We start from the raw sequence: 23,517 nt of genomic DNA, 5'->3' as shown, positions 1-23,517 counted from the left end.
TCCCAGGGAGCATCGGGCACAAGGCAGGGTACACCCCGGACGGGGATGCCAATTGTTTTCCCTCAACTGTATGTTTTATTCATACAGTTGAGGGGAAACAATTAACATACGCTACAAGCGCAATAAATGTCTGTGATTATTTAATTTATCATTAAAGACAAATGCTAATACATATTTTGTTCTACTGAAAGTTATAGAATCAAGAGAACGTAATGTTAACTCTATCATGATTTTTTGTTTGTTTGTTTTTAGGTCTTACCTTGGCTCCAGTCAGCCCAAGTTTTTTCTCACCAAAGATGAGCAGGTCTTCCAGAATCCTCTTAGCTTTTGTGTTGTTTCGTTTTTGTTTTGGGGTTTTTTTTCTCGCAACAGATCACGCAGATGGCTTATCATTAAAGCATAATCTTATAATCTTTGAATACTAACCAGACCAGTTTGGATTCAACATGTTTCCTTATTCTCTTGTTTCCACCACACTGTTTAAAAATCATATAGAAGGCATGGCATAAGGCGATGTTGACATCAGGGTTCATAGATTTTCAGTCTCTTAGAAACAATACGATGTAGGGTTAATTTTTCAGCGTAGTCCTTTACGGAATCTCGTTCTTTATGGGCACTCCGAGGATATCACCAGTATATCTTCATGTAATGCATCTAAGGAACAAGTTTGACAAACATTTTTGAAAAACTGCCAACACCAGGAAGTCACATTCTTTTCCTCAGACACACTGTGAGAAATGTGTTGACGTTTAACCTTTTGTTACAATAGATGGTAAAGATTTCAAGATAAGCTTTTATTTTTCATACTAAATAAGAGATGAGAGATTGTAGGAGAGCTTGAACTGTCAAGAGAGGTTTTAACAATTATAATAATAATAATGCCAATACTGCCACTACTAATACTACTACTAATAATAATAATAATTATCATCATCATCACCATTATTATATTTGTTTGATTGTTTGTTTATTTTGTGTCCTTTTTAGAAAAGGCCATTCATCGAACAAGAGGTCCATTAAAATGAAACTGTCAATCTGAGAACATTTTTTTTCCTCATGTGGTCAGAATAAACGGTAATATACATGTTTAGGCATTTATAATATTTTTCATATCAGTACCTACCAATACAGTTTTTTATTTCTTTTATGACATTAATAAATAAATGAATAAAAATAAATGAAGTTTGGGTCACAAACCACATCTGAAGCTCCACTTTATTCCTAGTTAACTCCCTATAAATTCCCATTATTCAGTTTATTTACTTATGACACTTTCCATATCTACCACCTCCTTTTCTCCTCCGAATCCTACCCAAGAGTTGTTACAACTCTTCACTCACCCTGGTACTGGCCAACAGATTCCATAATGTAATTGGTTTGTGTTAATACTACTGATCATGCTTAATGTACATAATATAATAAGAATTTGAATCTTGTTTAAATTAAGTTTAATATACAATGACTGTACAAGTCTACACAACCTTGTTAAAATGCCAGGTTTTTGTGATGTAAAAAAAGATCAATCAAGTCAGAATTGACTTTTCTACCCTTATTATGAAATTTGAACCAATGAAATTTGAACCATGAAATTTCATTAACGTGAAAAACAATAAGAAATATTTTAGCACAAAATGAAAAGAAAAAAAAGTACAATAAGCGTGCACACCTCTAAGCCAATATTTACAGTGGTGCTTGAAAGTTTGTGTAGAATTTTCTCTGTTTCTGCATAAATATTTCACACAAGTCCTACCAGTAGAAAAAGAGAACCCAATTAAACAAATTAGACAAAAATATTATACTTCATTATTTACTTGAGGAAAATGATTCAATATTACATGTCAGTGAGTGGCAAAAGTATGTGAACCTCTAGGATTAAGTTAATTTGAAGGTGAAATTAGAGTTAGGTGTTTTCAATTAGGGGGATGACAATCAGGTGTGAGTGAAGGTCCAGTTTTATTTAAAGAGCAGGAATCTATCGGAGTCTGCAGGACGAATAGTTAGACATAGATCAGAAATAGTAAATCAGCCAATTTTCCCTTTCCAAGCTGATCTGTAGTCTAATGGCGGAGAATACAGGTAACTTGATCTAAATATCTAAACTTTAGTCACATATAATGGTTGAGAATGCAACAACTTAATCTAAATAGCTAAATTTCCCTACACTATGATTAGTGATTTTATATCACCTTCTTATTTCAACTTATCTCAACTTTTTTGGAACTTGTTGCATGCATCAATTTCAAAATTACTGTTAATCTTCAGAAAATTATGCAGTTGATTAGGTTAAACATCAAATACCTTGTCTTTATGTGTTTTTTTGTTGTTGTTTAAATACAAGTCAAAATACATTTACAAATCAATCCTCTTTGTTGTGTTTTTTTTTTTTTTTTTTTTTAGCATTTTCCATACTGTCCCAACTTCTTTGGAATTGGGGTTGTAAAAGGGTGTGCACACTTGTACGAGCTGAGTATTGGAAGCTTTCTGTTTTCTTTTTTTTTTTCCCCAAAAAAAACATGTCTGGGTGTTTGTCATCGATATTTACGTTCAAATTTCACAGTAAAGGTGAAAAGGGTTCCGTCATGACTTATTTTAGTTGAGTTTTTCACAAAAACCTGCCATTTTAACGACAGGTTGCAAGCTACTGTATGACTGCAGATATAACTAACTCCAAACTATAAAGAAACTGGACACATTTCTCACTTTAATATACATTTACCATGTAAATGCATCTCATGGGAAAAAAAACAAAAGTCTAGCAAAAAATATGAAATACTGAGACCCTGTTTGGGGGTTTAATCATTATAAAGAAAAGACAGAAGCAAAATAGAAACAAAATACATTAACACACTGAAAACGTTTTAATTACAGACATCTAATGTGTTTTAAATACTTGTACTGAGGGGTTTAGTTTCAGTTTCTCTCCACATGTGCCTCAAAATAGTACTTTTTCCATTATGTGAAGGGAATCATGTGGATAGTAAGAATGTTAGGCTAGCAACATAAACAAGGCCTAAAATATTAAAACAAGGCCACTGAAGTGTGATGCTGTAGGCGTTAACTCTGCTCTTTCGTCTGCTGTTTCGCCTTCACACTAGCGTTGTGCACCACATTGTTGTAACCTTCTCGGTTTCTCGCAATCTCAATGGCAAAGAACTGGATTCTGGTGGCTGAAACAACACAAATACAACTAGATATATTAGATTCCATTACTCTTCACTAAAACAATCTTCTTATTGAGTGACAGCAGTAGCATAAGCACCCTTAGCCAAATCACATATGTTGATGATTTTTTTTTGTTTGTTTGTTTTGATGAAAAGGATTGAACACAACCTCTTTTTTTTTTTAAATAAATGTCTGCTATGTTATATTTGATAAACATAAAAAGATTTTAATTATTTTTTGTAAAAAGTAATTATGGCATGTTCAAAAGTTTTGAAGGACACTCTTCTAGTTATAAAGTTTGAGAACTTAATTAGGAAATTATTTGGGCTTAATTGACTCATTAGTATTCGTTCCTCTGGCCAAGAACTGGCATTAGGAATTGTCAGAGATTCCAGAGCATAATAAATTCTCTGCCATTTCAAACCTTGGTAAATGGTCTACACTTATATAGTGCTTTTTTTCTTTCTTTTACAAAGCACTTTACACAGGTTCTCATTCACACACACCCACACACACTCACACAGGTAGCAGAGCTGCCATTCAAGGTGCTAGCTTGCCATCGAGAGCAATTTGAGGTTCAGTGATAGCCCAAGGACACTTCGGCATGTAGGCCGGGCATTGAACCACCAACCCTACGATTAGTGGACAACCCGCTCTACCACCTGAACCACAGCTACACACAAACTTTGTGCCTACAAAGCAAAGGAAGGTTTTTAAAAAAATATCAAAATGCTTCCACATTCCACTGTCTGAAATGTCATCAGGAAATGCAGTTATACAGAATTGTAGAAGATCTGGAAGATCAAAAATACCTCTCAGATAGAACTGGTCATATGCTAGCCTGAAAGGCAACGCAAAACCCCCAAAATGACACTAAGGGTCTGGAGGAAGATTTACTTGACAGAGGGGTGGTGTGCACCATTCTACTCTGCAGCAGTGCTTCCACAAACGTGATCTGCATGGGAGAGTCATCAGAAGACATCCTTAGCTGCGACTCCATCACAAAAGTGAATGTCTAATGTACGCAAAACAAGATCTAGATAAGCGAAAGGCATTTCGGAAAAAAAGTGCTGTGGTCACAATCATGAAAGGTATGTTTAGAGGAAAAAAGTAACAGCATTTGACGAAAAGAACACCTTGCCAACTGTTAAGTACGTGAGTGGATCAATTATGCTTTGGGATTGTGTGGCAGTCAGTGGCACAGAAAACATTGCACAAGTAGATGGAAGAATGGATTCCAGAAAGTATCAGCAAATTCTGAATGCAAACGTGACACAGTCAGTCAAGAAACCGAAACTGTAGAGAGACCGGATTCAACAATAAGACAATGATCCCAAAACAAATCTCAAAATGCACAATGAATGACTTCATGAAACAAAAGCTGAAGCTTTTGGAATGGCCCTCACAGTCGCCTAACCTGAACATCATTGAAAAATGTGGGTGGATCTTAAACATGCTGTATATGTACGATATTCCAAGAACGTCTCCGAAACCAAACACCTGCTGGCTACAACAAGTTTTTGCAAGTTGTGATATTTGCCATTTACCATAGGAGTGTTACTAAGTATTGTCTTAGTAGGGTGTCCAAACTTTTATACATTTTTCATAAAAGTTCATCAAATAAAAAGTAACTCTGCAGTAATATTTTAAATATTAAATACTTTGCTTCAGAGCTTGTGTTTACTTCTTTTCACTACAAAAATCAATAAAATATGTGATTTGGTGAGGGATGCCCAAGCTGTATTACTGGTGTATTATTAATATCACATTTATAAATACCTATTTGAAGTAAACATTTCACAAGTTCTTTCGTCTTGTCTTATCTGACCGTAAACAGTGATGCCCAATTTAGCACCAAACTGGCTTCTGTTGCAACAGGCTGCCGACATTAGAAATGGTAGCTAAGCGGCACCATCTTGTGCCTTAAACAGACACATCCTGCTACTCTGCTATGACTTTTTGAAACATAACCAGTAATTAAAACATTTGTCAACAATATTATGCATCTAAGTGAATGATTTTCTCAGTTAACAGCCATGCTGTTATGCTCAGGTGCAAACCAATCAATGCGTTTCAGAGTGCATCACATTCAAACGAATGATAATAAAGCAGGGTGTTTTATGGTAACATACCGAATATCGTGTTCTCCTCTGTGTAGTCCTTCTCGCAGTCCAGACGCAGTAACGTACCGTAGTTAAAGTCTTCAACCAGGCCTTCAAAGTGGTTACAAAAAGGCCTCCATTTCTGCAACAGAAAAATAGTGACTGATAAAGCAAGAGGACTTCAAGTCATTCTTCAGAAGCAGACACGTCCGGTCCCTCTAACTCACTAACTACTAAACATTTCAAAAATCACCCGAACACCCTCAGGCACGCCTCTTTTATGTGCCACCCCAGCAAACATTACATTTAAAAACCTTTGCACATTTAATTCATAGTAACAACTGCTTTTCTGTGGGGGAAAGAAAAGTATCCTTTTTATCGTTTGTGAAAATACAATAATACAATATGCTAGTTAACAGGTTTTTCTGTAAACTATGTCAACAACTGCTGAAAAAATCAGATGCAAAACTACAAATAAGAAAGGAATAATGCACAATGGCCATGATGTGAAAATAATACACACCGTGGTGGTGTGATACAGCCTGACGTGAAGCATATTACTCTTGTCTAACAGCAAATTTTGAAGTGTAAAGTGTGTTAATGCCAAGCCACAACAATCTGCCATTTCCACAGCTCCAGAATTATAGAACAGTTAAAGATGGGCATAACAGAGCTGCTCAAATTGCATTACCAGTGAACCGTCTCGCCAAGCATCGCCAATAATAAGCAAGGAGCAAGAATGTAAGCAAAGAGGAATTCTCACATCTCTACTGCCATTTTAAGGCTTGTGTAAAATGTGTATATCTGGGGCAGCTTTTTAAACAAAGTCTACGTGTAAAGGTGCGTTCAGACATACAGCGATTTAAAAGCTGCAAGTCAGCTGGAGGCGTTCCTACTGTACTACTGGTTGCCATAGTAATATTTATCAGTGGGTGGTGTAGCTAGCATTCCACTTTCCACTTCGACAACGGACCAGTTTTCTTGCCGTTAAAATGAAACATTCTGGAGGGAGAGCGTTTGTAGGTAAAATTCAAAAGCGTGTATGTGCATCATATCCTACGAGATGAAGGAGCAGTGTGAGTTCATCTCAATCTGCAGCGACAGCACATGCGCAGGACTGCCTGGGTCCACAAAACTATTCGGACTCGCAGCTAGCATGGCGGATTACAGATCACGTACGTTACTGTCTACTGTCTACCGCACACCAAATTTGCATAAAGTTAAACTTTTCTCAACTTTGTTGCGTTACTGAACACGCCCACATCTAGACGCTGTCACTCATGTCGCCGGCTCTCACTGAAAATGAACGCTCTCCGGTCGCTTTGTCTCTACGAGTCTCTGGACGTGTGAATGTAGCATAAGAGAAGTTTTACTGCATAAATACCGAACCTTAAATAAACAGTGAAATCTTTTTGGACTTGAATATGGCATGTGGAGTCGTAGGCGTACAAATTTTTGGTCATTATGATATCCAATAATATTTTTGGACATTTATGGATTTGATGTTAGTGATAGGGTAGAACGTGTTTGTGCATTTGTTTTAAATTGTGTGCAAAAGTCCTAACAAACCTCTTTCGCTTCTGCTGACTTGAGCAGTTCTGGATCCAGAATCTTGAGATCAAAGTCTGGAAAGTCTTCCCTAAACTTGGAATAGATCAAGTCGTCTGTTTTTGTGAGTTTCAGAAATTTCGGGTCCACAGAAGAAATGAGCTGCGAAAGACGACATTTCAAGACATCACACGGAAATGCGGTTAGAGCATGCAACTTCAGGATTTTACAGTATCTGCTTATAGCTTCCTATTTTCAAAGAGGACATTAAACACTGAGAGACAGTGCAGTCGCAGTGTGACGGGAAACTGCTAACACATTGTTTAAAGTGGAAATCACACCGAACCTTTAGCAGAACAATGTATAAACGCCACTTTCATTTACTCAACATTCCTATGAACGAGACTTTAAACCCTTGCAGCGTCAAGTGTAATTATTCACATTTCCTCATCACTGCATTGCTCATTTCCCTTCTCTTAGGAAGGACACCCAGTAATAACCAAATGTGTGTTCAAGCAAGAAAGTCACATTCTGTCTAAGGCTAAAAAAAATCTCCTAAATCACTTACATTGAAGTAAACTTCTGCATGATTGTAGGCCTTCATCGCCCACATCACCTCCAACTGAGCCTGGGTGCGTGAAAACATTTTTAAAAAATTCATTTAAAAAATCAGTGTACTTAAAGTTGGTCCATTAATAAAGTGTACACTTGAAATTAATATTTAATACGAAGAAGAAAACGAGACTGACATCATTCCCGTAGGCCTCGGCGGGGAGAGAGAGCGCATGTGCCGCTGCTGCAGCTCCTTCCACACCCTGAGGAGAAGGATTCAGAGAAACTATTACGCCGATTATTCCACCAATATCAAATATCTATTGAATAGCCTTTCATACTGACATTGTTCGATGTTTGAAATGACATCCTACTCCCTATTCCATACTGAAGTGTCAATACACAGTGCCAAAAGTCTCCATACATAGGAGAAATTAACACTTTTTACTAAAATGCAACTTTATATTACATTAAGTAGTATATAAGGTTTAGTTTTTAATGAAAAATACTTGAACGCTCCTTGAAATCAAGCAACTACCAACTTAACCCTCTTAAAATCTATGGGTGACGGGGCTTGTTCTGTCTGTGCTCCTTCCCTTTGGAACTCTCTTCCTCTTGAACTTAGGGAAGCTCAGACCTTTGACATTTTTAACGCTCAACTTAAGACTTACTTTTTTAAACTTGCATTTGACTGCTGATGTCTACTTTTATTATTATTGCTGTTATTTTTTTTTTATTTTATTTTTTTAAATTCTGTGTACTGCTTATTTTGAGTACTTTGAGAAGGTGCGCTATAAAATAATAAATAAATAATTTTAAAAAAGTTTATTATTATTATTATTATTATTATTATTATTATTCACTAAAAGTGTGCCATGTGGAGCGTACTGTGTATTATTGTTTTATCATCACTTTCTTCACATGTAAAGGTCATTAACATGCGCTTTATGAAGCATCTTTGTTGTGTTTCTGGACATGGTTGAATCTTTTACAGGATACAGTGTCTTTAAAACCTTTAATTACAGTATACACTGGTCATCTCATTAACTACAGGAACTGTTCGGAATTTAGTCAATCAATTATTTCTATTCAGGAAAAAAATGTCCTATTAATTTTTTTCATCTACATCCCCCCCTCCCCCTCTTGCACTAGGTATTACTTATAAAAGTTTGCTTTCATTTTATGCATTCTAAGGTTTATTGAAATATACGTTTTGTTTTTTAATCATGTGTTTTGGCTGAAGATATATGACAGTAAGAATGAAGACTGACAACTCCTTCAGTGTTCTCTGTCATTATATAATTAGAAGTTAATACGGCTCTTTCAACATGAATCAGCTCAAAGATTAAATGATATACTGATAATATAATTTTGCTTTGTGTTTTGTTTTGGTTTCATCACATCTATCCGTGGCTGCTGGACCACGTTTCCGCCATGTGTTATCTAACACACTTAAATGGCTTCTAAAAATCTTGATTTTTATTAATAGAAATATAAATAACATGCATCTGTTTTTTTATTTCGAAATCGTGCCATCCGTTTATACTGCGTTTTTTATTTTGTTACTTAAAGAAAACAAAATAAAAATCGTTTCAAACCAGAGACGCGAGGACTTCTCCCGTGTCCATGTTGATGTCCTTTGACCCGGAAATGTATAAAAACGCGTGGCTCTTAAAGGGCCAGGTGCCTGGAAAATGTCGCTCTATCCGTCCTCTGATGGAGCTGGTTTTACACAGAGCAGGCAGCGAGCACTGAGTGCAAAAAGTCTTCACTTTTCATCAAAATCTGTATTTTCAGACGCTGTTTGTTAGTAGTAGACTATTTTTGATGAGTTTTCCCCAGTTAAGTTTCCCAAAAATGCACAAAATTCTAACAATTCTAACAAGGATTATGTTTATACGTTCTTATTCCAGCGTCACACTTGTGAAAAGTCGCACAGCACAATTTGTATGAAAAATTACAAATGGTAAAAATTAAGGTTATGGGTAGTCTTAGCACTAATACCTTCTCTTATGGATGAGTGGTTAAGTTTTGTTTTGTAGTCGAGTTTAACATTACCACTTTTGACTATTGACTTTGAATTGATGACATCCATTTTGCAGTCCGTATAGGATTTGGCTGAGGTTTTTTTTTTTTTTTTGTGATTGTTGTGGCCAAAAATGCATGATTTTGATGCAGCTTTTTTTTTCAAAATTTGCGATGGTAGTTGCAGAGTTTTTTTTTGGAGAAATCTACTTGAATTGACAGAACCTCAATTGTACAAAATTGTTTCGCACAGTCTTTAAAGTGATGTTTGTTGGTGAAGGAGACATTTCAGCTGTACTCCTGTTCAACACACATCAATCAAAGAGGGCTTTGGCTGAATGCGAATCGTGATGATGTCACATGATGCGTGACTTGGCCCAAATCTGCAGAAATTTTGTGGTAATTTAGAAAAATTGCAAGCTCCTCTAAATATCGCAGAGCTTGCTTGGTTTTGCATTCATTTCTGCGATCACAAATTCACAGAAATCCTGGATGGACTGATTTTGAATTCTGTGCAAGTAAACTAAACATGCTGCTCTGTCCATTCATCGTTTTCATTGTCTGCTTATTTTTTAATGTCATGACGTCATGTCATCAATTCACTAATCAGACCAGAAAGGTTAAATACAATGAAAAAAAATCTATCTGTGTGTGAAAGTCTGTGAAATTTTAATGTCTTTAGTCTTATATCCAGTCTCTGATCTGATGAGCTGTCTTCAACTAAATTATTTGCATAAATGCATGTGATTGGATAAACCACAAAATAGATCTGCTACATGAAAGAATAAAAACATTTTTTTTAAAAAACATGCTCATTCATTTTTAAAAAATGAATGAGCACCCCTGTAATGTGATTGGCTCTGCTACAGTATTTTTTCTCATACTTGGTTCGGTCTGCTGATATACTTTGCTGTGTCCACATCCGGACCGCAGGCCACCAGTTGATGAGCAGTTGATAATACAGATGGGTCCATCTGTGTTAACCATCTGTGCACCGCAAGCACAACGTACCACTGAGAAATAGAGCTGTTTTACAAATCTAACATTGAAATGATTTTGTAATGAAGCAAAGTGAGAAAGGTATGTATTATCTATAAGATATAATCAGAAGGTCATGTACTTGGTGTTTCAGGGGTCCACAGTGAGGAATTAGCTATGCATGTGGATGCATGTTCTTTATAAATATGATTCATAGATCACAATCTCATTCACTAACCGCACATTAGCCTATTTACTACGAAAAACAACCGTTTATTGTCCTGCAATGAATTGGCATCCCCTACCCCCAGGATACAATCCTGCCTCATGCCCAGTGTTCCCAGGATAGGATCCAGATCCATCGTGACCCTGACCAGAATAAAGCAGTTAGAGAAGATGAATGCTTTGATTTAAAACACAGCCCGCACTATTTGAAAACAATTACTGATTTTAGTCTGTATCTTAAACTGTGTTTCAAACAGACGGTCAGTGTTTCGTTTTGCAGTTGTTTGCATTTGATTATTTTAACCAGATGTTTTCCATGGTTTTTGTTGTGTCACAGACTTGATAATTGTTTAAGAATGCATGTCATTGTTAAGGCTGTTTAAAAACATGGTATTATCCTGCATAGGTAGGATATACAGGTATTTCTCCACTTGCATTACTTTAGCTAATGTATAATAAGTTACAGTATATCATCCACCCCATCTGGATTATATCAATCATCCCACTTTTCTAGCATTTAGTTAAAGTATTAAAATAAATTTAAAACAGTAAAGGGTGCAGATTTTATTCAGTAAAACTACTGGATATATATACTCATTATTGTCTGGGATAATTACTGATTTCTGTGATGGCTCCATTTACTGGTTTGATCCAGTTTTGAAGGTATGATAGATTTTGTACACCGTGTTGTCCGTGTTTTCTATCCTGAGCATCCACTTCACAGCAGTCAAGTTAAAACTGCAAGTGACATCTGTAGGAAATGTAGTTTGTGTATAAAAGTGAATTATTGTTTATTTGTTTTGACAGGCAAACTAGTAATTGAATATTTGCTCTTTTATCATCATGGTTTATTTAATACATTTGTTCCAGACTGTCATACTATGCAGACAAAGTCATTTCATTACTATTCAATTTAAGATCATTTTATTAATGTACATCGTGATGATTTATGAGGCATCATTTTCAGTCCAAAATCTGAAAATATGAAGCACCTTCATAACAAAAGAAAGGGAACAAAATAGAAACACAGCCTCCTAAGATGCTTGGCATGTATCCCTTCACTACAGAATCACATAACATCTTTTCACTCTGACTTCCTGTGCCGATGTGTACAGTGTCCTTCTTACTGCATGGTTACTGTTTACGTCTGCTTGTTTTTATTGCATGCTTTTTGTAGATTTGTTTATAGATTTCTCATCTTCATTCATTCTTTATTTTTTGACTTACATATCTGTTAATTCTGATTAATGTATGATGTATTTATTTGTCCTTTAGTTCATTCATTTTATTTATGAATTATTATCATTATTATTATTATTATTATTATTATGGGGGAAAGGTGTAGTTGGGACGTTTGCTGTTTGCCTCATCCTGCGTCTGGGTTTCCTCCAGATGCTCCCGTTTCCTCCCCCAGTCCAAAGACAAGCGTTGAAGGTTGATTGGAATTTACAAATTGTCCGTAGTGTGTAAATGGGTGTGTGAATGTGTGTCGATTGTGCCCTGAGATGGGTTGGTACCCCATCCACCTTGTGCCCTTTGTTCCCTGGGATCAGCTCCAGATTCCCCCGCAACTCAGTGTAGGATAAGCAGTATGGAAAATAGATGGATGATGGTGATAATAGTAATAATAATCATCACTAGTATGTGAATATGTGTGCACAGTGCCTTCCAGTGGACTGGCATCCCATCCAGTTGAATTCCCACCTCATGGCTGTTCGCCAGATCCAACACAGCCCTGACCAGGATTACACTATTACTAATACTACTAATGGACTGGCCAGTGATATTAACTATACAGCGTATGTGTTGTATTCAGCACAGGGAACAATAATTTTGGGGTTTTTTTTTTATGGTTATGGACATAGATGGATTAACTCATGTGTCAGTACTAGACTGCAAGGCGGCAGGCAACTTTTATTTCTGTTTCGTGAACATTTGTAGAGACCAAATATCAGGGCATGTGATGTGTTTAACATTTAAGACACAGGTTCTCAATCCTGATCCTGGAAAACCTCCTGTCCTGCACATTTTAGTGTCATCCTTGCTCTAACACACCTACGTCAATTCAGGAAAGGCTGTTAATTAGCGGGTTAGTTAAATCAGATGAGATTGAAGCAGGGACTCTACAACAGGACAGTGAGCCTGTGATTTAAGAAATGTATACAGATATGTTTCAGCTGAGTTGATTCCAACTGATTCAGTCTATTGCGACTGAGTATAAACAATACACGGGGCTTAAAAAAAAAAAAAAAAAAAACGTGCATTACCTTTTTGATATTCGGACTGCTTCCGTATGTATATCTGAATAGAAATCCATTGGAAAAACCTTCAATACACACCATTTGGATTCTACCTATGAATCGATTCAGCGCTACTCGGTTCAATTCAAAGCCGGGCATAACGAATAATAGTGCACTTGTATTGTCAAAGTATATTAAGCCAAGTATCCTGAATTCTTAAGAGATTCTGAACATTACACGTACTACAAAGATATACATTTTCCACAACGTTTCTAGGAGTCGTTTGAAAGGAATCGATTCGGTCGAATCGAGTCCCGCATCACCAGAATGATTCAATCACATATCTGCGTTTACGTCTCACGCGCATCAGGCAGAACCCGTTACCTTAGCTACTAGGCGTTAGCCACTAGTGATATTAGCTTGTTATTGGAATATTTATGTTTATTTAAATAATACGGTTTTATAATATACGATAAATGCGCTATTAAATTCGATTAGTCAGGTCTCTGTGTGTTTTTATTTGTATTTTTTAATATTATTATTATTATTTTCAGTAACATTACCTGGCGTCCCCTCCTCCTCCTCCTCCTCCCTCTTCTTCATATGAGCCATGAGATATCCACAGGCGGACATTTAAAATGCTGCATCTTCGGGCAGTTTGAAGAAAAGGAGGATTTTCTTTTTCTTTTGGTCTTCTTTCAAATCAAACGAGGTAAGCCTCATGGTTTGTGCCGCGCTGTTCATGCATAAAAAACGCAATAAAATAAAAAATAATATCTAAATAGGCTTTAGAGAGGTTGACAAGCGTCATGTTTCAGAACCGTGGAAAAATTACTGATAAAATTCTTCTGATAAAAAAATAGTGAGCAAATGATTCCACAGCACATTTTTTATAGGTTTGCTAATGACCATAAATGCTCTTCCATACTGCTATATATTATAGGCTGTTATAATATCTGCTTGGGTGTCCTCAATTTGACTTGGTTTTACATAATGTTTACATTTCCCTTCCCTTTAAGATACCTGTTCGTGCTCCTGATTGAGTCTTAAGCTCACGTATTAATCTGCTTATTAATGAATCTAATTGGTTAATGTTATTTAGGTCTGATGATCATGTGGAGCGATGAATTGCAGAAGCGCGTGCCCGCTGGTATCCGTGCGCGCTCTCGTCACTGCTGTGTTTGTCCTGTAAAAAGCAACAGGAAGTTACTGTTTCCTTGAAGGAACTGCTGATGCAGGCTTCGTTATGTATTTGTTTGCAAACTTTCTTATACTATGGTTTTTGTGTTATGCTTGATCTTTGGGTTGATGTGTACTTTACTTCACTAATGTAATGTAATTACTAATGTAATGGCCTTCACTAATATTGGCACCCTTGGTAAATATGAGCAAAGAAGGCTGGGAAAAATTTGTCTTGATAGTTTAATCTTTTGTTTAAAAAATTCACAAAAATACTCTGTGCTCATGGATATCAAACATTTGTGAACAAAGCTCAGGTTTATAAAAAAAATATATATATACACATATTTGTTAAATACATTTATTGGCACCCTTTTAGTTAATGCTTTGTGCTACGTCCCTTTGTAAAGATAACAGCTCTGAGTCTTCTCCTATAATGCCTGATGAGGTTGGAGAATACATGGCAAGGGATCTGAGACCGTTCCTCCATACAGAATCTCTCCAGATCCTTCACATTTCAAGGTCCACGCTGGTGGACTCTCCTCTTCAGTTCACTCCATAGGTTTTCTATGGGGTTTGAGTCAGGGGACTGGGATGGCCATGGCAGGACCTTGATTTTGTGGTCAGTAAACCATTTTTGTGTTGATTTTGATGTATGTTTTGCATCATTGTCATGCTGGAAGATCCAACCACGGCCCATTTTAAACTTTCTGTCAGAGGCAGTCAAATTTTCATTTAATATCTGTTGATATTTGATAGAGTCCATGATGCTATGTATCCTAACAAAATGTCCAGGTCCTCTGGCAGAAAAACAGCCTCAAAACATTAAAGAGCCACCACCATATTTAACCGTGGGCATGAGGTACTTTTCCATATGGCTACCTCTCTGTGTGCTCCAAAACCACCTCTGGTGTTTATTACCAAAAAACTATTTTGGTTTTGTCTGACCGTAGAACCCAATCCCATTTTTTAATGTTCCAGTAGTGTCTGCAAACTGAAGACGCTCGAGTTTGTTTTTGGATGAGAGTACGGGCTTTTTTCTTGAAACCCTTCCAAACAACTTGTGTTGATGTAGGTGACTTCAGATTGTAGTTTTGGAGACTTTCTGACCCTAATACGCAACTAACTTCTGCGATTCTCCAGCTGTGATCCTTGGAGATTTTTTTGGACACTCAAAGTGCCCTCTTCACAGTGCGTTGAGACGATATAGACACATGTCCTGTTCCAGGTTGATTCATAACATTTCCAGTTGACTGGAACTTCTTAATTATTTCCCTGATGGTGGAAATGGGCATTTTCAATACTTCTGCTATTTTCTTAGTCACTTTCCATTTTGTGAAGTTCAGCAACCTTTTGGCGCACATCACAGCTATATTCATTGCTCTTACCCATTGTTATGAATGATTAAGGGAATTTGGCCTATGTGTTATCTCATATTAATACCCCTGTGAAACAGGAAGTCATGGTTGAACAATTTCCTGTTCCTAGTCACCAAGGTGTAGTAAAAAATGTAGAATATCAATGGGAATATACTTCAAATATATTTTGCTTATATGAATCCATAGGGGTGCCAATAACTGTTGCACACCCATATTTAACAAAGACTTCTTTTTTTTTATATAAACCTGTGTTGTTTGCTATTGTTTGCTATCCATGAGAGCAGAGTATTTTTCGTAATTTTTTTTAAACAAAAGATCAAAAGGTTAAACAATAAAGGCAAATATTAGTGGAGGGCACTCTACAGTTATGTTTACATACGCCTTGCAGAATCTGCAAAATGTTAAGTAATATAAAAAAATTGATACACTATGTACGCTACCGGTCAAAAGTTTGTGGACACTCGAGTGAAATGTTCCTTATGATGTTAAAAACTTGATCTGAAGGTGTGTGATTAAATGTGTGAAATCGGTGTTGTAGACAAAAATATAATCGTGCCGACGTATTCGTTTCTTTCATTAGAAAACTAACATTTTATTTACAAAAAATCTTTTTTTTAAACTGACGACTCGGAGCAAAATATTCTGTAAAAGCAGCGATAAGAGTCCAGCGTCGGTGTGAAGTCCTTTAATACTGTTTAAAAAGCATCTCAGGGAAATTCCCCAAGAAATCAGTTGAGAAAACGCCAAGAACACATTTCTGGAAATTCTCGGCAAAAAGGCTGTCTACTTTGAAGATGCTATACTAAATTATTTTGATTTATTTTGGATTTTTTTTTATTGTAACATAATCCCCATAGTTCCATTTGTTTTACTCCAGAGTTTTGATGACTTTATTATTATTCTAAAATGTGGGAGGAAAAAAAAAAATAATTAAAGAATGAGTGTGTCTAAACTTTTGATCGGTAGTGTATATTTGTCCTTTTTAGGTTGAGATCAGAGAACCACAGCACCTAGCCCTGGAACTGAATTTGAGATTCACATTGGATTTAACTGGGATTAAATGTCATGACACAAAATGCCCCATAATATATAAATTTGTCATTGCATAAGTATTCACCCCTGTTTGTATAGTTCTGGTTCATGAAAAGTTGCAGCTGTAATGACTGTCAAAGGTGGTTCTTTCAAGTATTTCCACAGAGGGTGAATACTTATGCAAACGTCTGCTTCTTTGTACAATTAACCTTTGTGTGTGGATGGAATGCGGTGAAGAAGTCACAGTGGTACAGTGTATATGGTTGATGCCTCACAGCTCCAGGGTCCCTGGTTTGATCCTGAGTTATGTTACTGTCTGTTGGAGTTTTGCATGTTCTCCCTGTGTTCTTGTACTTTTCCTCTGGGATTTCCTGTTTCACAGGTTTGTCTGTCTGAGGTCCTGTGTACTTAAAATTCTGCTCTAAACCCGGTTAACAAATCTATTTAACAACTCATGATTTGAATCAGTTCATTAGCTGTGTTCATCCTGTTATAGGACTGAAAAAATCAATTCCAATAACCTCAGTTCTGAACTCTGACCAGAGATTTGTGCTCTCCCAAGATCACCAGATAAATGCTATAAATAAGATCTTCCCAACTGCCTTCTTTTAATCTCTGGAGCTTTACCAGTGAGCACCAGAGACCAGACTTCCATAATCATCCTTTACTGGGCCTCCATCTAAAATCGATAAGAAATCCATTTTAAATCCTGGCCATGGTCTCCTGAAATATGCATGCTTTTTGGTCCATATTAGGAATGCGACCACATTCGTTATCATTTCTAAAGCCTCATAGTTTCACTCTGGTCAAAATCTAGATGTGCCATGAATATCTGGCCAAGCAAATGTGGATGTTCTCACCTTTTGTTTATGCAGTTAGTAAAAGATGGCAGAGGTCTTTTTGCCCAGAATCTAGCACATATTGGTGATTTTCTTTTTCTAGCACACCTACACTGATAAACTAATGAACTGACACAAAACAGTTCTATGTTGGGATTGGATGCTGCCTCGCTTTGGCTAAAAATCAGCCGTGAATAAATGTCCAATTAGTTGTTTTATCGGGCTAATGACATCAACTGGTCTATTTCTAATCTGTCCAGTTTCAGTATACCAGTGCCCACTCTGGCCTCAGACTTCTGTCCTTGGATTACCAAGATCAGTTGTAGCTGATCTTGTAGTCTGCTCAAACCAGTCTAGCCATTCTCCTCTGACCTCTTTCATCAGCAAGGTGTTTCTGACTGCAGAACTGCTGCTCACTGGATGTTTTTTGTTTTTCGCACCATTCTTTATAAACTCAAGAGATTATGTGTGTGAAAATCCCAAGAGTTTACCAGTTTCTGAAATACTCAAAAAAAAGCCCATCTAGCACAAACAACCATGCCACTGAGATCACATGTTTCCCCATTTTGATATTTAATGTGAACATGAATTAAAGCTCTTGATCTGTATCTGCATGAGCTTATGCATTGCACTGCAGGCACTTGATTGGCTGATTACATAATGGCATGAATGAACAGTTGTACCTACATGTGTTCCTATTCAATGTCACTTCTTGTTTGGTGCCCCTGGAGAAGAGAAGGCTAAGGGTTTTGCTCAAGGACACAGTGCCAGTTTGGTGGTCCTGGGGCTTGACGTCACAACCTTCTGAGCCCAGAGCCTTAACCACTGAGTCTCCACCGTCTTGTAAAACCTAGCCCGTAAGACCAGATGCACTCATTCTCTACTAATCCTCACATTCACCATTCACACGCGCTTCGCCGCTGTACTTCAAAAGGAGCTGCAGTGCATTAGTGATGTAATCAGTGAGCCTAATCTGATCGTACGGATCCATTAGTCAGTCTCGCTGCTGACTGTCTGAGCAGCTTTTAGCCGTCCTGTAATTTTCACCGCTGTCCCATCACTGCAGGCCGCTTTTGTAAGGTTTTATAGCAATCCAGATGTGACGTTTAGAAGTTTAAAACCCTCAATCTCTCTTCCCTTCATCTCACTGCTGATCAATATAAACAGTCCTGATGGAAATGGATCCCAAACGGACTCCAGGCTCAGGAAGTGGAAATTAGAGATTAAGAGCTAAAGAGAAAGAGGCGCCTACTAGCATCCCCTGAGGATTTAAACTGATGCCTTTTAGTGAGTGTGTGTTTTTTATGTGTGTGTGTGTGTGTGTGTGTGTGTGTGTGTGATAATCTCTGAATGAGGAGAGAAGTGTGATGCAACCAGAATACAGCTGATTAAAATTTCGATTTGTTTGTGTGAGGTGTTATGCGCGTGGTACGTTGCGCATCACGTGTGTTATCCAACAACAGATTAAACAGCAGATACAACATTAAATATAAACTGCAAATAATGAGATATTCAACACACAGTACTGTAATAATTGGCACTACAGATTATCAACATGATTTAAAAGCTCATTTAAATTTACTCCAGTATGTGCCATGATGTTGCAGAAAAGCTCAGAAGGGATTCGCAGAGGACCTCTTAGTGAAATGAAAAGTGAGAGTGCAGAGCTGCGCGTGTGTGTGTGCGCGCGCGCACGTATGTGTGTGTGTTTGTCTTGAGAAACAGGATTTCTCTTGAGGGACAAACTGTTCTGCAAAGCCATTGTTTTATATAAAAGCCATGAAAAACATCAAAATAGACTAACAATGGCATGGAGGAGGATCAAACACGAATACATTATTTTTCTCCACTATTTAGACTCCACTATTCTTCACTAATATAAATCCATAAACAGTTTTTTTTTCTTGCTGGCTTAAATTATAATTCATGGATTATAAGTCATAACACAGAGGAGTGTACTAAGTTAGTTAATGAGATTGCATTTGATAAGAGACTGTATAGTTCTACAAGCAATCAGCAGATAATACGTTCAGTTGAACGTGAAACACATGCATAGGTTTAATAAAGTGTCCCGATTCAAATGTCTAAGTTTAATGGAACCGATTCTAAACTATGATGTTGGAAGGGGAATGCTCTCCGACTCGACATCAGTGGTTTCCTTAGTAGCCCTATATTGTTAACGTGCGTAGTTGAAGAGAAACAGGACGCAAGTACGCGGTAATCCATAACCCCAAACAATAACACAACTGGAGATCAAAACCAGGAAGTCTAGACACGAACTAGCGAATAACACACGATGCGCTTGACAAGACTTCGCAATGAGACAGAGAAACAGAAAGGCTGAAATGGACAAACTAATCAGGAACGATTACACAGATTAAACAGGTGCACATAATTACGACGATGATGAGACGGGGCGGAGACATGAATCAAAACAAACACATACGATGTTCTAAACAAAAACAGAAAAACACGGACGCAGAGCTGTTCATGCTGAGATCTATGATGCATGCTGAGAGGGGGGATTTATTAAATAATATGCCTCATTTATCGATTCTTTAGTAATATGTCAATGTTCTGATCGGCCAAGCTGAAATAAATATTCCCACCAGACTTACAAAAGTTTCAGTAATTTTCTCCATACTCATATGCATACTACTGTTTATGGCCAAATGTTTGTAGACACCTGACCATCACACCCATATGTGGTTTTCCCCCACAAGCTGTTTCCTCACAAATTAATTGTGTTTGTATGCTGTGGCATTAAGATTTCCCTTCACTGAATCTGAGAGACTCAAACCTGTTCCAGCTTTGCAAAAATGTCAGGTCTATGAAGACATGGTTTCCAAGGTTGAAGTGGAAGAACTCGAGTGTCCTGTACAGAACCCTGACATCAACACCACTGAACACTTTTGGGATGAACTGGAACACCGACTGCACCCCAGACCTCCTCACCCAACATCATTGCCTGACTTCACTAATGCCCTTAAAGCTGAATGATCATAAATCCCCACAGCCACACTCCAAAAGCCTTCCCAGAAGAGTGAGGGTTATTATAACTTTTATATTTATGACATTTGGCAAACACTCTTATCTTATCCAGAGAGACATCTATCTCATTTAGACATCTGAGCAGTTGAGGATTAAGAGCCTAACAGTGGCCACTTGGCAGTACTGGGGTTTGATCTCACAACCTTCTGAGCAGTAAACCAACAACTTAACCACTGAGCTAACACTCTTTTATACCCTTTTATAACAGCAAAAGGGGACTAGCTCCAGAAGGGGATGTTCAGCATGCACATGCGAATGTGATGGTCAGGTGTCCACAAACGTTTGGCCATAAAGTGTATATTAATAAATACTCGTAACGCAGCTGATGTATATTTAATGATTCCCACAAAATCTCTTTCTACTTTTATAGGGCACCATTACGTTTATCCGAATTAAATGGCTAGTTTTATTTGTCATTAATATGAAACAACCGAGTATCACCAAATTGTCATGAAATTTGTGCGTAAGTGAAAGAAATTATGGATTCAAACTTGTCAGTATAACCCATATGAATCGAATCTTTCACAATCTTTCAAAAGTTCACTTTAGTGAGTCTCCATCTATGTAAATGTACACAAACTCAGGAGTATCCATAGAATATGATTTTTGCTGTTGTTTTTTTAAACAAATTAACTATTTTCATAAACACTACATTTCTTGTGTAAATGCTCCTGCCAAAGATTTGCGCTTCTATTCAGATCGGAGGCCCTGTGTGAGTCAGAGCGGAACCGTCCAGCACGAAAGTATAGATAATATCTGTGATTTTCTCAGAAAAGCACATCATGCTGTACTTTAGTGCATTGTCAATATCATGCTTTCATTCTGCCCAACCCTGAGAGGCAAAAAAACTATTAACACTGTGGGTCCGGGGCAAACATGTTACTGACTGATTACAGATGAAGGGAGCGGTGCGTGTACAGGTAGATTTTAGTTTTGTGCCAGGATTTATTACTCAGTTTATGACTGAGGAAGATGTTGGATTAGTGTTTTTAAGTGATGAAATATAACACAACTCTTGTTAGTGCACTGTGTGTGTATGTGTGTGTGTGTTACAGAACAGAGCATCAGAGGACTTTAACCACGATGGAGCAGAGAGGGATCGTTGCTGTGGAAACGGCACCAAAAGGCCTGATTGGGCGTTGGCTTCTCATGCTGCTCTGAGATAAAGAATTACAGTTAGGGTGGAGAGAGAAGAGGGGTGGAGTCAGAGAGAGAGAGAGAGAGAGAGAAGAAGAAGGAGAAAGATAGACCGGAGCAGTGGAAAACAGAGTAGCAAGAAATATATATATTATATATATGTATATATATATATAATTACATGGAAGGAGATACATAGAGGTGAAGTAGCTTGAAGAAAAAAGACAGAAAAGTGTGAGGCCGTGGAGCAGAAGAGCAGGATGAGAGGAAGTGTACGTCTGTCAGTGTAGGATTTCCTCGCCAGCGTGGAAAGCCGAGTCTCGTGGGTTTGTTGTGCATTTATTTCCTTTCTTACTAATTTCTATCGTTTCTCCTCCGCTGGTGTTCTTCCACTGTAATCACGCTCTGTGTTTCAGCAACTCAGCCTGGCCGAGACAGATTAGTAGCATGACTAACCCTGTGGTAAAGTCAAAAATGGCTCACTGAAATGAGACTGATCGTTACAGGAACAGATTATAAAGTATTTAACATGTATTAAAACATCAGAGCATTTTTATCAAATATGACATAAGAGGAAAATAAGCTTAAGTTTAAAAATATTAAGAGATAAGAGAGTTAAGAGATACAAACGAGATGCAATACATGGAAAAATATAGGGGAAGGGAGGGGATAAAATAAAATGCAAATTACTGTATCGCTACGTAGCATGACTAGCCTTGTTACAATGTAATAAAAAATAATTATATTATATTAATAATTATGTAAACAACATGTACAAAAGCAAACAAAATGACTTAAAAAGCAAATGCTGAATGTAGTGTTAAATAAATATATATTTGGGTTCTTTTTAAAACTTCTGAGTGTTGATGGCTCACCGTGTGAGATGTTCAGCAGTTATTTTACACGTTAGGACACTTTTATTTGGTTTTGGAAAGACTCTGTGAACAGTAGTCCAAACTAGTATTAGGTTTAGTATTATATCTTATTATTTACTTAAAACGTCTTTTATTTAGACCATGCTGTTTTTTCTCTTTCATCAACGCCCAGTTCAGCTTTCTCAAAAGCAGCCTTTCCTTTCAGCTTCTACAGCCAGACAAACGTAATTCATTTTAAAGTGCTCACTCGTTATTTCAGTGATGATCAGTATAGACATTCCTGACAGAAACAGAGCAATTACCTCTCCCAACGCTCAGGAATTCTCCTGATTGCAGGTGGGAGTAGAACGAAAAGATGTTGGGAATGGGACACCACTTCATATTTACACAGCAGCTGGTTTTAAACATAATATCATTTTAAAACAAGCTCATGGTGTTTATTAGGGAATTTAGTGCATGTGCAGAGCGCTTTGTGTTGAAGGGGAAATGATATTGGTTGAGTTTGACCTGGACAGAACAGAAAGAGGTTAATCTATTTAATCTGCAGCCTGTGTATGTGTGTGTGAGAGAGAGACAGACAGACAGACAGACAGACTCCCATGCCCGTACAGGTTGGAGAAGAGCATTGTATGGGATAAGGATGGTTGATCAGGACATGTCAAGAACAGGAAGCCAGATCTTTGGGTGTATGTATGTTTGTGAGAGAGAGAGAGAGAGAGAGAGAGAGAGAGAGAGAGAGAGAGAGAGAGAGAGAGAGAGATTTTCATATGCTGTGCAAGCATACTCTGTGTGAACAGAACATTTAGTTGGAGGTCACAGAGTTAGATGTTTCCTCAGTAATAAGGAATAAAATGTTCGATTGTTTCGTGCACTCAGACTTGAACCTGATCATCTCATCCAGGTGAAGAATTAAGAATTCTGCACGGTCAGACAGGAAACGTTTAAAGACGTTTCCCAAATTGAATGGGATTGAAGAGCGCCTGATGCAGATGGGTCCCTCGGCCACTGTTTGCCTCGCTGGTGATAAATCATGTCAGTAGAGCAGCTTTAAGTTGGTTAAAACGTCAGCGTGGGGGTGTTCATCGGGACGCCCTTCACACCTCAGTGACTCCCAGCAGAACCATATAGGCTAACTAACCAGCTGGAACTAACCAGTGGAGCAGATAAAGGAATTTACAAGAACAGGAAAGACA

At 37.5% G+C, this 23,517-nt stretch overlaps 2 protein-coding genes across 7 annotated transcripts in view; both read right to left on the bottom strand.

Moving 5' to 3' along the window:
* LOC108276944 (adhesion G protein-coupled receptor F5) overlaps positions 1-433 on the bottom strand; it is a 67,833-nt gene extending 67,400 nt beyond the window's left edge. For all 6 annotated transcript variants that reach the window (XM_053686656.1, XM_053686658.1, XM_053686659.1 and 3 more), the window contains exon 1: positions 260-433. The gene's annotated coding sequence lies outside the window, so the exon portion shown is untranslated. The remainder of the gene's footprint in view (positions 1-259) is intronic.
* A 2,248-nt stretch (positions 434-2,681) lies between these two features.
* Positions 2,682-9,057, bottom strand: pbdc1 (polysaccharide biosynthesis domain containing 1). The gene is made up of 6 exons (XM_017489110.2): positions 8,963-9,057; positions 7,562-7,627; positions 7,381-7,440; positions 6,834-6,974; positions 5,295-5,406; positions 2,682-3,167 (listed from the first exon to the last, which is right to left on the bottom strand). Exons 1-6 carry the CDS (start codon positions 8,990-8,992, stop codon positions 3,055-3,057), a joined length of 522 nt encoding a protein of 173 aa, XP_017344599.1. The 5' UTR covers positions 8,993-9,057; the 3' UTR covers positions 2,682-3,054.
* Between the last annotated feature and the right edge of the window lie 14,460 nt (positions 9,058-23,517).

The sequence above is a fragment of the Ictalurus punctatus genome, chromosome 16 (genome assembly GCF_001660625.3).
Source record: "Ictalurus punctatus breed USDA103 chromosome 16, Coco_2.0, whole genome shotgun sequence".
NCBI classification, from domain to species: domain Eukaryota; kingdom Metazoa; phylum Chordata; class Actinopteri; order Siluriformes; family Ictaluridae; genus Ictalurus; species Ictalurus punctatus.
Note: the sequence above shows the minus strand (reverse complement) of the source record. Positions and strands in the feature narration are given on the sequence as shown.

Coding starts and splice junctions, on each gene's coding strand:
- pbdc1 (XM_017489110.2), bottom strand. CDS start 8,992: ATGGACACGGGAGAAGTCCTCGCGTCTCTG. Junction 7,441..7,561: donor CCGAGGCCTACGGGAATGAT/GTCAGTCTCGTT, acceptor TCACGCACCCAG/GCTCAGTTGGAGGTGATGTG. Junction 3,168..5,294: donor AGAGGAGAACACGATATTCG/GTATGTTACCAT, acceptor GTGTTGTTTCAG/CCACCAGAATCCAGTTCTTT.